General features: G+C 46.0%; 1 protein-coding gene across 4 annotated transcripts in view; it reads right to left on the reverse strand.

The window, feature by feature from the left end:
• The window catches only part of zzef1 (zinc finger, ZZ-type with EF hand domain 1), a 55,726-nt gene that overhangs the window by 17,227 nt on the left and 25,363 nt on the right, over positions 1-13,136 (reverse strand). For all 4 annotated transcript variants that reach the window (XM_024011500.2, XM_024011498.2, XM_024011499.2 and 1 more), the window contains exons 41-54: positions 12,816-13,102; positions 12,048-12,222; positions 7,447-7,579; positions 7,009-7,256; positions 6,476-6,790; positions 6,137-6,237; positions 5,751-5,886; positions 5,462-5,647; positions 5,034-5,207; positions 4,723-4,866; positions 2,563-2,731; positions 2,174-2,272; positions 1,717-1,882; positions 668-818 (exon numbers count right to left, since the gene is read on the reverse strand). In XM_024011500.2, coding sequence (XP_023867268.1) covers positions 668-818; positions 1,717-1,882; positions 2,174-2,272; positions 2,563-2,731; positions 4,723-4,866; positions 5,034-5,207; positions 5,462-5,647; positions 5,751-5,886; positions 6,137-6,237; positions 6,476-6,790; positions 7,009-7,256; positions 7,447-7,579; positions 12,048-12,222; positions 12,816-13,102 — 2,484 coding nt within the window. The remainder of the gene's footprint in view (positions 1-667; positions 819-1,716; positions 1,883-2,173; positions 2,273-2,562; positions 2,732-4,722; positions 4,867-5,033; positions 5,208-5,461; positions 5,648-5,750; positions 5,887-6,136; positions 6,238-6,475; positions 6,791-7,008; positions 7,257-7,446; positions 7,580-12,047; positions 12,223-12,815; positions 13,103-13,136) is intronic.

Here is a 13,136-nt window from a genome sequence, read left to right on the forward strand (position 1 = left end):
AGTTTAAAGAGTGACTGGTCACCCACGCACCTATTGAAGGTTTCAGGTGGGCAGCTCTCTCTCGCTTCATCCTCGCCATCTCTCCTCTCGCTCTTTCCCCCTCTCCCACTCTCYCCCCCTCTTCATCCACTCTCCCTCCCCTCTCTTTCTCTCCCCATCCCAGGCTCCATCCCTCTCTCTCCACCATCAAGCTAGAGAGATAATAAATAGTGGTGTGCCAGCCAGGTAGCAGGTGCCAGGGGYTGTGTTGTGTGACAGATGGCAGACCTGCTGCTCTCTGCCTCGGGCCTGGACTGGGCCCAGCAGGTGAACAGGTGGGCTGAACAACACACTGAGGGGTCAGGGCTATGTGACAGTGCTATATTAACCTTCCTAGGTGGAAACAGGCAGGCTAGCTGACAACACAGATTACCACACACACACATATTGAGAAGTGCATTAACACATCTAGAGTGCCAGCACTATCCATAKACTGGTAACAGGTTCTTCACATTGACATGCCTGATAAAAAGGACAAGCTCCTTTTTATCCTTTTTATGTAGTATTAGTAAGCTACATATGAACCTGTACAACCTTTTACTTACTACCCTCCCGCCATAGAACGTTATGTCCTCTAATTGGATAGCAGCAAGTGTGTCTGTGTGTGTATGCTGTGTGTGTTTCTCACCATGGCCCTGGCTTCGGCGATGAAGAAGAGCTCAGTGAGTGCTCTGTGTAGGGGCAGCAGTACAGTGATACTGGTGGGGTCCTGACTCAGACCACTCTCCATGGTCATGAACAGCTGCCATAGAGGCCTCAGCAGGGTCAGCTCACAGCCCCTACACACACAGAGATATAAGAGTTAGAGACTAGCACACACTCAAACACACTCACACACACACACGTTTACTTGTTCAGTGTTTTTTCAGTGAGATGTGAACCTGCAAGTTGGGTCAAGTTAAGCTCCGTTAGTTCTCACCATTAGACGACATGATACATCTGTAGGATAGTGGGTTCTGTTCCTGGGATTACCCATGCGTAAAATGTATGCACGCATGTCTGTAAGTCGCTCTGGATAAAAGCGTCTACTAAATCACRTGTATTATTATAACACATTGTGTATTCTATTTAGTCAGGGTGATGTCACTACAGCCAGACGGGGCCAGCGGCATGGAAAATATGCAAATCCTCCAATAGATATGTGACCTCATCTCCATGGCAACTATCAGGACATTAGGCTTCTCTGGAATACTCTAAGCAAAAACKGTTTTCTCTAGCTCTAGGGGGAAACACAGACGCGGAGGATATAGATGTGTTTGTAATCTTCATACTGAGCCTTGAAATTGGTAACAAAAAGGGTCCCCAGAATCTCATCCTAGGAAACTATTACCTAAATGGTTTCAGCTGCTAATCAGTAGGTTTACCAAAGTTTCAAGTATAATAGTGTACCCCAATATTTGTGACAAGTTTGCTTTATGATTCTAGTAGGCAAAGAGTGCGGTTGAGTCGTGTGTTTGGGAGTGTGAGTCCAGCTTGTTACTTTAGGTACCTGATCCTAAACTAGGCTAGGTAGTGCCTGAAGTCATGAAAGCCTTGAGCAGGGGACAGAATGAGGTGTGTGTGTGTGCGTATTTACTTGTGTGTATACTGTGTGGATATACAGTGTGTGTGTGTGTGTGTGTGTGTGCATACGTTCAAGATGGATACGATGGACAGGGACATTGGACAGAGTCTCACCTCTGTGATTGACACTGCAGGAGGCGGAGCAACAGGTGGATGGCCTTCAGTCTTTGGTTCCCGGTCTGGCGGCAGGCCACGCCCACCTGCCACTCCCAGATGTCAGCCAATGGGAGGTGGCTGAGCACTTGGTCGTCAGCCAACATTTGTTTTAGGATCTCAAAACCTGTTTGAGGAAGAGACAAAGAGAGATTTAGACGTGAAAGGATAGTTTCTATTTCCCTCTATGATCAGACAGAGCACTCAGTAGCTCTTCTTCTCGTGTGCACGTATGTGTGTGTTCAATCAACTGCATTAAAGACTCAGCTGCATTAAAGACCATTATAAAAGCTTAACCACATGAGACAGGTCCTCTGCTGATGCYAGCCCCGGCCCACTTCGTTCATCAGTCTCAATCTCCCAACGCCGCTGCAGTGTGTGTATGTAAGTGCGCGTACATGCGTGTGTGTAGACCGACCTGTCTGGAAGCGGCCCCTGTGTCCCCCGGTGACAGTGAATTTGTATCCCCACTCTGTGTTGCTCATGTCTGAGATGAACCTGTAGTGCAGAGTATCCCCTGTGGAGAAAACACACAACACACATCAGTAATCAACACGTCATGAGCCTACACACACACAGACAGGTGGTGAAACTATGTAGATAGAAACCACATTGTGGAAACACCTTTAATACCAACCCCGAAGCGATTCACTTAATTGGGTGGCATACTTACTCCTAGTCCACTCTCCCTCGCCCAGACCCCTCTCCCTCTCCTAGTCTCCCCGTCCCCTCTCTCCCAGCCCTTTGTCCCTGTCCCAGCCCCCTCTCTCCCAGACAGTCCCTCTCTCCATGCCCCTGTCCCCTCACCAGGGATCTCGAAGTCAGTCCATTTCTGTGGGGAGCCGCTGAAGTTGTGCAGGTCCTGGAGAAAGTCAGAGCTGCTGCCCATGATAAGTTCATCACAGCCCTCCTCAGTGTAACAGCGGGAGTCAAACTTCACAGATAGGTAGATGGCCCCTGGGATGTGCACCTTGTCCTACAGAGAGAGAGAGAGAGAACAAGAGAACGAGAGAGAACGAGAACGAGAGAGAGCGAACGAGAGAGAGCGAACGAGAACGAGAGAGAAAATGAGAAAGAGATAATAAGTGAGAACGAGAGAGAGAAGCTCTACAACATCCTTGCTCGGCTGCAGAACAGCCAGTCCAACGCAAGCTTCCGCCATTAGGCCACACAGGAAGGCCACAGTACATATCTGGCGTGGAATTATCTTAATATCAAAAGAATGAAAACCACTTCCACATGCTTATATTTGAAGTTATGTATCATTTTCTTGCAAATGCTCATTGATACTGATATACAGTTGAAGTCGGAAGTTTACATACACCTTAGCCAAATACATTTAAACTCAGTTTTTCACAATTCCTGACATTTAATCTGAGTAAAAATTCCCTGTCTTAGGTCAGTTAGGATGACCACTTTATTTGAAGAATGTGAAATGTCAGAATAAGAGTAGAGAGAATTATTTCTTTCAGCTTTTATTTCTTTCATCACATTCCCAGTGTGTCAGAAGTTTACATACACTCAATTAGTATTTGGTAGCATTGCCTTTAAATTGTTTAACTTGGGTCAAATGTTTTGGGTAGCCTCCACAAGTTTCCCACAATAATTTGGGTGAATTTTGGCTCATTCCTCCGGACAGAGCTGGTGTAACTGAGTCAGGTTTGTAGGCCTCCTTGCTCGCACACACTTTTTCAATTCTTCTGCCATAAATTATCTATATGATTGAGGTCAGGGCTTTGTGATGGCCACTCCAATACCTTGACTTTGTTGTCCTTAACTATTTTGCCACAACTTTGGAAGTATGCTTGGGGTCATTGTCCATTTGGAAGACCCATTTGCGACCGAGTTTAACTTCTTGCTGATGTCTTGAGATGTTGCTTCAATATATCCACATAATTTTCCTGCCTCATGATGCCATCTATTTTGTGAAGTGCACTAGTCCCTCCTGCAGCAAAGCACCCCCCACAACATGATGCTGCCACCCCCGTGCTTCACGGTTGGGATGGTGTTCTTCGGCTTGCAACCCTCCCATTTTCCTCCAAACATATCGATGGTCATTATGCCCAAACAGTTCTATTTTTGTTTCATCAGACCAGAGGACATTTCTACAAAAAGTACGATCTTTGTCCCCATGTGCAGTGCAAACCGTAGTCTGGCTTTTTTATGGCGGTTTGAGGCAGTGGCTTCTTCCTTGCTGAGCGGCCTTTCAGGTTATTCGATATAGGACTCGTTCTACTGTGATATAATACTTTTGTACATGTTTCCTCCAGCATCTTCCCAAGGTCCTTTGGTTGTTCTGGGATTGATTTGCACTTTTCGCACCAAAGTACGTTTCCTCTCTAGGAGACAGAACGCGTCTCCTTCCTGTGCGGTATGACGGCTGCGTGGTCTCATGGTATTTATACTTGCGTACTATTGTTTTTACAGATGAACGTGGTACCTTCAGGCGTTTGGAAATTGCTYCAATTTCTTTTGATTTTCCCATGATGTCAAGCAAAGAGGCACTGAGTTTGAAGGTAGGCCTTGAAATACATCCACAGGTAAACCTCCAATTGACTCAAATTATGTCAATTAGCCTATCAAAAGCTTCTAAAGTCATGAAATCATTTTCTGGAATTTTCTAAGCTGTTTAAAGGCATTTAGTGTATGTAAACCTCTGACCCACTGGGATTGTGATACAGTGAATTATAAGTGAAATAATCTGTCTGTAAACAATTGTTGGAAAAATTACTTGTGTCATGCGCAAAGTAGATGTCCTAACCGACTTGCCAAAGTTATAGTTTCTTAACAAGAAATTTGTGAGGTGGTTGAAAAACGAGTTTTAATGACGCCAACCTAAGTGTATGTAAACTTCCGACTTCAACTGTATATCCTATATTGAGAAACTTGTAGACTTTCTAGTGTGCCTGTAGAAAGTGAGATGTGGTAAGAGTTCTCAGTGGGGAATTAGATCTGTGTGGTACCCACCTCAAAGTTAGTGTTGTTGTCGTAGGGGTGTTTGGACTCCCTGACTTGCACGGCCATGCCAGGCTCCTCCATGAACTGACACGCTGTCAGAGACAAACTACCCAGCATGCTCTGGCTGCAGCCAACCAGCACTTTCTGTAGAATCTGGTGAGCGGAGGAATGAGTTAACCCACATGAACATGTAGACACCCCACACACCTCCATACCACTCACTCACACTCAAATTTGTTCACCCCCTCTCACCCGTTTCCAGAGTGGAAGCCCAATAACTCCCTGTGTGACACATCACASACACACCACCACACGCTTACCCTCTCCCAGAGTGGTCTCTCCTCCAGCTGCATCAGCATGTCCAGGATGTAGGCCATGTGCGATGCCCCACTCAGCTCCAGAGCCTCCTCACTCAGTGGCGCCCCCKGGGGCCAGTCAGCCAGCAACGACGCCAGCACGTGGCGGGCATACAGGGTGGCGATGGCCTGGTTCACCTGAACATAATGATATCATCATATCATTCAGAAGACCATTTTATCAAAATCCACTTGCAGTACAGCGACTGCATACATCTAGAGTAAGTCCTGGCCTAAAAAAAGCATGTTCAATGGCTTAATATGTGTCCGGGAAACAAGCCCGTTTAGTATAYGTGATCCTTGCAGGAATCGAATCCATAACACTGGCATTGCTAGCTAGTGCCATGCTCGTACAGTACCAACTGAACCAGACAGACAGGACCTCCACCTACCTTGACTAGGTACTGTCTGACAGAGCGGTTGCTGCGTGCGTCCAGCTCCTTGTGCAGCAGGGCGGAGGACTTGGTGCGGCGCTGCTTGGCGTAGCTCAGCTGGAGGTCAGTCTCCGTGTTGGTGATCAGCTTTTGAGTCACCACCGTGGTCTCCTCCGTAGCCTTCTCACAGTGACTGGGCTTGGACTGGGAGAGGAAGGGGGAAGGGGAGTGGGTTATTTATCAACCTGTTCTATTATCTTACCGACACCAATTCTTCAAACTACGTCATATGTAATGCAGTGCTCACCACACAGGGCACGACGATCATGTCAGTGTCCACAGCCTTGGTGCTCCTCTCCTCAGAGCGAGKTCTCTTGGTGGGCTGCCACTTCTGAGCCAGCGTCCTAATCGTCTCGTCCGTCTTTATCACGTCGCCATCAAACCTGCGGGACGTCAACCAAGTCAGCCACCACCATGCAACGTCATAGCAGAACATTGTCTGGGATGGATGAAAGCTACACAAGTCAGGCATGAAAATGACATTGGTGCAATGGTATTCAAAACATATTCTTTATGAAGCATATATATTTTTTATTTCTGTAAAGTGTGTTGTRACTGTTAGATGCACTTTYATTCAACTGTGATTTGATTTGTATGGAGGAATGTATGACAGGAATGTGATCCAATTCTCACCTCTTCTGCACCTCCAGAAAGAAGGAGTCCGTTCTCTTCATCTGCAGCTCGTACATGGCCCGCAGGATGTGCAGGGGCGCGTTTAAGGCATCATGGGTAATCTGAAACAGACACAATTCAGAGAGATTGTTACAATTCAGAGAGAGAGAGATCGTTACTTTCTCTTCCAAGTGGTTTAGTGCTATTAAAGCAGTGGTTCACAAGTTTGCCTACAGACTAGAAACCTGGGTTAGAGACCGGAGATCCAAGGGGCTGTTGCCCTTCGATACATTAGTGTCAGAAGTAGCACAATACATTTTTTTTAAACAGTACAGTGAGGATGTGGGCATCCCTGCTGACCTGGAAGCAAATCTTAGTCTCTTCGTCGAGCCCCTCCAGTGGGTCAGGCCGGTTTGGGTCGGGGTCGTCGGCACAACAACTAGAGTGGTCCGAGTCATGCTCCTTGTCTTGCTCCTTCTCCTCCCTCTCCCCGTCCTGGCCCTGGGCCATGCTGTGGATCTCTCTCTTGGAGGAGTAGAGCATTATGGAGAGGATCTCCAGGTCTCGGAGCAGCCACAGCTTACTGAAGCCGGTCCCCTTACTGCACTTCCTGACCAGAAGCTGGGTCAGACCGGATTGTTGGATGGCCTCCTGGGCCTCGGCAACGCCGTGCTTCTACAGGGAAGGAACACAACAGGAAATGTTAGACAAAGTCTTCAAGGTCAACCACTAGAAGACGGAAATGGACATTCAATAAAAAGACAAAAAATCTAGAAGAAAAACACAGCACAGGTGATTAACATAAAATGTCATATTGAAAAGAGAGAGAGAAAGGCACATWGTGTAGAAGTTGAGTGATGATAACCAAAAAGGTGGCTTTGTTTCTGAGGTACCTTGAGTGTGTTGTAGAGGCCCTTGAGGGCCAGTGAGACRACCCAGGAGGCCTCCACAGCGTCGGGGGTGCTGCTGTCCTGACTGCTCTGCAGCAGGTGGCTGATGATGGAGGTGAAGTTACTGAGGTAGCGGGTTAGCTGGGCCTGGGGGGGTCCCTGACCCTGACCTACGCCCTGGACCTGGGACCCTGGGCTGTGGGAGCCTGTAGCACTGGAGTCCTGCGGCTGGATCAGCTGGTAGTCCTTCACTGTAAGGACAGGAGAGGGGTGGCATACAGATTCAGAAAATCTTTATTGCCCCGTTGCTGGGCAGTTTGGTTGCAGTAGTATAAAAACATCAAAACATACACACAAATGTGTGAGGGTTTAAAATACAGCTCTACTATGTGCACCATGAGCAAAATGTATGAAATTAACTGTGACAGTCCGTCCTCTCACCTGTCTTTCTCTTGCGGGTCTTGACATCCACCACAGCAGCGTGGTTCTTCTCGGTGAAGTGCTTGAGTAGGATCATATGATGCTGCTCGTTGGCATTGTCTATGAACACTGACTGGGTGCCCATACACAGCACCTAGGATAGCAGAAAGAGCCAGGGTCAGACAAAGGGCACAACAGTGCAGGGCAGAAAGTCTACAAGCCCCTTGAATGGTGGACTACTGGAGGAGACAGCAGCAGGTTGAGTGATGCAGTACGAYGACGCYAACACCMTCATCAAGTTTGCTGAAGACACAACGGTGGTAGGCCTGATCACTGACTACRAYGAGACAGCCTRTAGGGAGGTCAGAGACCWRGCAGTGTGGTGCCAGRACAACAATCTCTCCCTCAATGTCAGCCAGACAATCRCGATGATCGTGGACTACAGGAAACGGAGGTCCGAGCACGGGTCGGGAGCTTTAAGTTCCTCGGTGTCAACATCGCCAAAGATCTATCGTATCATGGTCCACACAAACCAACACAGTTGTGAAGAGAGCACGCTTCTTCTCCCTCAGGAGGCTGAAAAAATTTGGCAAGGCCCCTCAGATCCATAAAAAGTTCTACAGCTTCACCATTTGAGAGCATCTTGACTGGCTGCCTCACCGATTGGTATGGCAACTGCTTGGCTTCTGACCGCAAGGCACTACAGAGGGTATTGCATACGGCCCAGTATATCACTGGGGCCAAGCTCCCTGCCATCCAGGACCTCTAGAATTTTGCCCTAAAAACTGTCAAGGACTCCATCCACCCAAGTCATAGACTGTTCTCTCTGGCACCACACAGCAAGCAGTACCGATGCACTAAGTCTGGAACCAACAGGACCCTGAACCGCTTCTACCCCCAAGCCATACGTCTGCTAAATAATTAAAGTTTACCCATACTAACTTTTGACTCATCACATAGTGTATTTGGAAAGTATTCGGACCCCTTGAGTTTTTCCACATTGTTACGTTACAGCCTTATTCTAAAAAGGATTAAATAGTTCCCCCCCCTCAATCTACACACAATACCCCATAATTACAAAGCAAAAACATGTTCTTAGAAGTTTTTGGAAATATCACATTTACATAAGTATTCAGACCCTTTACTCAGTACTTTGTTGAAGACCTTTGGCAGCGATTATAGCCTTGACTCTTCTTGGGTATGACAATACAAGCTTGGCACACCTGTATTTGGGGAGTTTTTCCCATTCTTCTCTGCAGATCGAGTTCAAGTCCAGGCTCTGGCTGGTCACTCAAGGACATTTAGAGACTTGTCCCGAAGCCACTCCTGTGTTGTCTTGGCTGTGTGCTTAGGGTTGTTGTCCTGTTGGAAGGTGAACATTTGTCCCAGTCTGAGGTCCTGAGCACTCTGGATCGCTCTGTACTTTGCTCTCGATCCTGACTAGTCTCCCAGTCCCTGCCGCTGAAAAACAGCCCATAGAATGATGCTGCCACCACCCTGTTTCACCGTAGGGATGGTGCCAATTTTCCTCGAGACGTGACACTTGGTATTCAGGCCAAAGAGTTCAATATTGGTTTCGTCTGACCAGAGAATCTTATTTATCATGGTCCGAGTCTCCTTTAGGTGCCTTTTGGCAAACTCCAAGCGGGCTGTCATGTGCCTTTTACTGAGGAGTGGCTTCTGTCTGGCCACTCTACCATAAAGGCCTGATTGGTGCAGTGCTCAGCGATGGTTGTCCTTCTGGAAGGTTCGCCCATCTCCACAGAGGACCTCTGGAGCTCTGTCAGAGAGCCCATCTGGTTCTTGGTCACTCCCTGACCAAGGTCCTACACCCCTGATTGCTCAGTTTGGCTGGGCGGCCAGATCTAGGAAGAGTCTTGGTGGTTCCAAACTTCTTCCATCTTCCACTGTGTTCTTGGGGACCTACAATGCTGCAGAAATGTTTTGGTACCCTTCCCCAGATCTGTCCCTCAACACAATCCTGTCTCGGAGCTCTAAGGACAATTCCTTCGACCTCATGGCTTGGTTTTTGCACTGACATGCACTGTAAACTGTGGGACCTTATATAGACAGCTGTGTGCCTTTCCAAATCATGTCCAATCAATTGAATTTACCACAGGTGGACTCCAATCAAGTTGTAGAAACATCTCAAGGATGTTTAATGGAAACAGGATGCACCTGAGCTCAATTTCGAGTCTCATAGCAAAGGGTCTGAATACTTGTGTAAATAAGTTCTGTTTTTTATTTTTAAGAAATTTGCAAAAAGTTCTCAAATCTGTTTTCACTTTGTTAATATGGGGTATTGTGTGTAGATTTTTATTTACCTTTATTTAACTAGGCAAGTCAGTTAAGAACAAATTCTTATTTTCAATGACGGCCTAGGAACAGTTTTCCCTGATGAGGATTTGTTTTTATTTAATCCATTTTAGAATAACACTGTAACGTAACTAAATGTGGAAAAAGGCAAGTGGTCTGAATACTTCCCGAATACACTGTTTCTTGCTGCTACTGTTTATTATCGATCCTGTTGCCTAGTCACTCTATTTCTAGTTATATGTACATATCTAATTCAATTACCTTGCACCCTTGCACATAGACTCGGTACTGATACCCCGTGTATATAGCAAAGTTATCGTTACTCATTGTGTATTTATTATTACGTGTTATTACTTTTCAATAATTTCTCAATTTTCTTTCTCTCTGCAAGTAAGCATTTCACTGTTAGTCTACACCTGTTGTTTACAAAGCATGCAAGGAATAAAATTAAATTAGTTCCAGTAAATTATTGTCAATAGTATATAGGTATATAGCATTGGATGCTCCTCAGAGGAGGAAGGGGAGAACCATCCTCTCCAGTGAATGTCATAAAAATGAAAATAGTGAAACATTAAAAAAAGTTATCCTTTTTAGAGATATATATATATAGTTTTATTTAAGCTACAAAATAATTGATTCAAACACACTGTTTGCAATGAAGGTCTACAGTAGCTTCAACAGCACTCTGTAGGGTAGCACCATGGTGTAGCCGGAGGACAGCTAGTTTCTGTCCTCCTCTGGGTACATTGACTTAAATACAAAACCTAGGAGGCTCGTGATTCTAATTCTCTAACTATGACAATTTCTGGAGGACGTCCTCCAACCTATCAGAGTTCTTGCAGCATGAATTGACATGTTGTCCACCCAATCAAAGGATCAGAGAATTAATCTAGTACTGAAAGCATAAACTACAGCCTACAGCTAGCTAGCACTACAGTGCAAAAAATGTGGTGAGTAGTTGAAAGATAGTTGAACAGTTAACAAATTAAATTCTTCAAAAATGAAGGAGAAGCGATAGTTAGCTGTATTTTGTTGTAATTTTCACAATTTCACTTACTTAGCTAGCGAATGCAGCGAGCTAGTTCAGCCTACTCAAACACTCGACTCAAACAAAGAGGAATGTTATGTTAGTTAGCGGGATATGGCTATCCAACACTGGAACTCTTCCAAGTTAAGGTAAGCTTTTGGTTTTATGAATTTATTGCCACCGGGGGCCCCTGCTGTAGCTGTTAAACTGCTTGCTGCTGACTGTACACTGTACTACATGATTGTAGCAGGTTTGCTAACGCGTTAGTTCTAGTAGCTATGTTGACTATGACTGTAATAGGGTGACAACAATGTAGGCTGTGTGTAGCGATTATGATGAAAGTTTGGTTTGGAAAGATTTTGTGCTTGGTCACAGACAGCTGATGTGTTGTGCACTGAAGTCCACAAGTGAAGGGAAAAGGTGAGAGGAGAAGAGCGCATAGATGCGAGAAGGAATTATACAACAGTCAAAGGGATCATGCTGTTTGTATGTGGCTGCTATGAAAGTGAACTGTGTTTGCATGTGATCAGGGGTGTATACATTCAGGCGATTCTGTAGAAAAACGTTTCTTAAACAGAAGCACACGGAACGAAACGGGGATAAACATACCTGAATTTGTCCAATAGAAACTCATGTTTGCAACTGTTGGACTAATGATTACACCCTAGATTGGTACCATATTCCTTTCACGCAATTACTACATCAAGCATGTGACTACAAACTCATTGGATGAATTTGCAGTTTGTTTTTGCCTATGTTATCCCAAAAGTCTTACAAAACCGATTAACTAGCCTGCTAATATTGTTGCACTTGCTATGTCTAGGAGTCTTAGGTCTAGTTAACTGGTCTGTAACCTGAATACATTTTTTAATTCATGTGAGAAATCAGCATTTGWGGACCGTGTTGGATGCACATGTGCCTAAGGAGACAGCAACCTTACCTTAGGTCCAGGGACAGCTTTGTCTTGACTCTTTTGAGTCGGCGAGCCCAAGCAGATTATTATGGTCAGATGGTGACGGAAACAAATATAAGCAAACAGGAAAACTACAAAACAGGCTAATAAAATCGAATAAAAGGCCTCAAACAAACCCAGCAGCCTCACGGCTTGCAAGCTGGGACACTGACAGACGATCACCCTAAATGGCAACCAGGCTCAGCACCTGGACAAGGTTGCTGCTGCCCCCTGTGGGAATGGAATGTGGACGCGATAGTGAGCTGTAGTGTGCTGTCTAAACTACCTAACCTATTCCATAAAAATAGTAACTGAATTAGTCAGTACCTCAGGGAAGCCGACCAGCACCAGCAGGGTGAAGAGGTTGGTGCGTTTCAGCGTTTGTGGTAGTTGCCGGACACAGTGGTCAGTGAAGGCTGCTATGACAACACTCCACTGGGGACAGGCGTTCAGGCTCCGCAGGATATCAGCCACCGAACACGCCCAGTCCAGACCTATACGACTATATTTCAAAAGAGAGAGAAAATATATCTAGTGACTTCAGCATAACAATGACTGTCAAGCAACCTCTTTAGGTATGTCCCATATGACAACAAAGAAGAGAGCGGGAGAAGAGATGTCTCACAACAATGGCGTTAGAATAATTGGTCAAGCAACACAGTCAAATCTGCAGCAAACATAGGAAAATTTCGGTTGAACGAAATTTTACTGTGAGCTGCAAAATAACTCATTTTTGTAAGGATTACTGTGGCTTCTTTGTGGCAATATTCTAGGACCTTGCCATTCCTACTACATATAACAGAYAGCCTATATGGCCACCTGATTATTTACAGCTTCAGTTTAGACCGAAACAAACATTTACATTCGCCACACACTACCTTCTATACTGTTCGCTAACGTTAGCGAAYGTTGGCGGGTAACACAAAAACAAATGGAATATGTTAGCCAACATTAGCTAACGTTTGCAAACTATTTCCCTAGTTGAAYGCACATCTAGATCTACTGGATGTCCTGTTCCACTCTCCGGTTCACTGTGGTTTACAACTCATATATAAACACAAACAGTGAATGCATGTCTATGGTGCCATTGTTTACCTGTCCAGACAGACAGCCCCCAGGCTGAAAAGTAGCTGGGTGGTCTTCCAGCCCTGTGTGTCAGCCCCGGAGGCAGCCCCCTCTCCAGGGGTGAGCAGCTCGTACTTATCGGCCAGGGCATCTCTGACGGCCGCGTCCGCCTCCAGGGGTGGTATCCTCAGCAGYAGCTGCCCCAGGAGACCAAGGGTCAGGTGGTAGGTCTCGTTCAGACACCCGGCATTGGAGATGACCACCCTGAAGAGCTGGGGCAGGATGGGGCTCAGGCTGGACAGAGCAAGGGTGGAGCCCTGGAGGAGGGGGGCRATGTAWGAGGTCAGAGGT

Source organism: Salvelinus sp. IW2-2015, linkage group LG20 (assembly GCF_002910315.2).
Source record: "Salvelinus sp. IW2-2015 linkage group LG20, ASM291031v2, whole genome shotgun sequence".
Taxonomy (NCBI): domain Eukaryota; kingdom Metazoa; phylum Chordata; class Actinopteri; order Salmoniformes; family Salmonidae; genus Salvelinus; species Salvelinus sp. IW2-2015.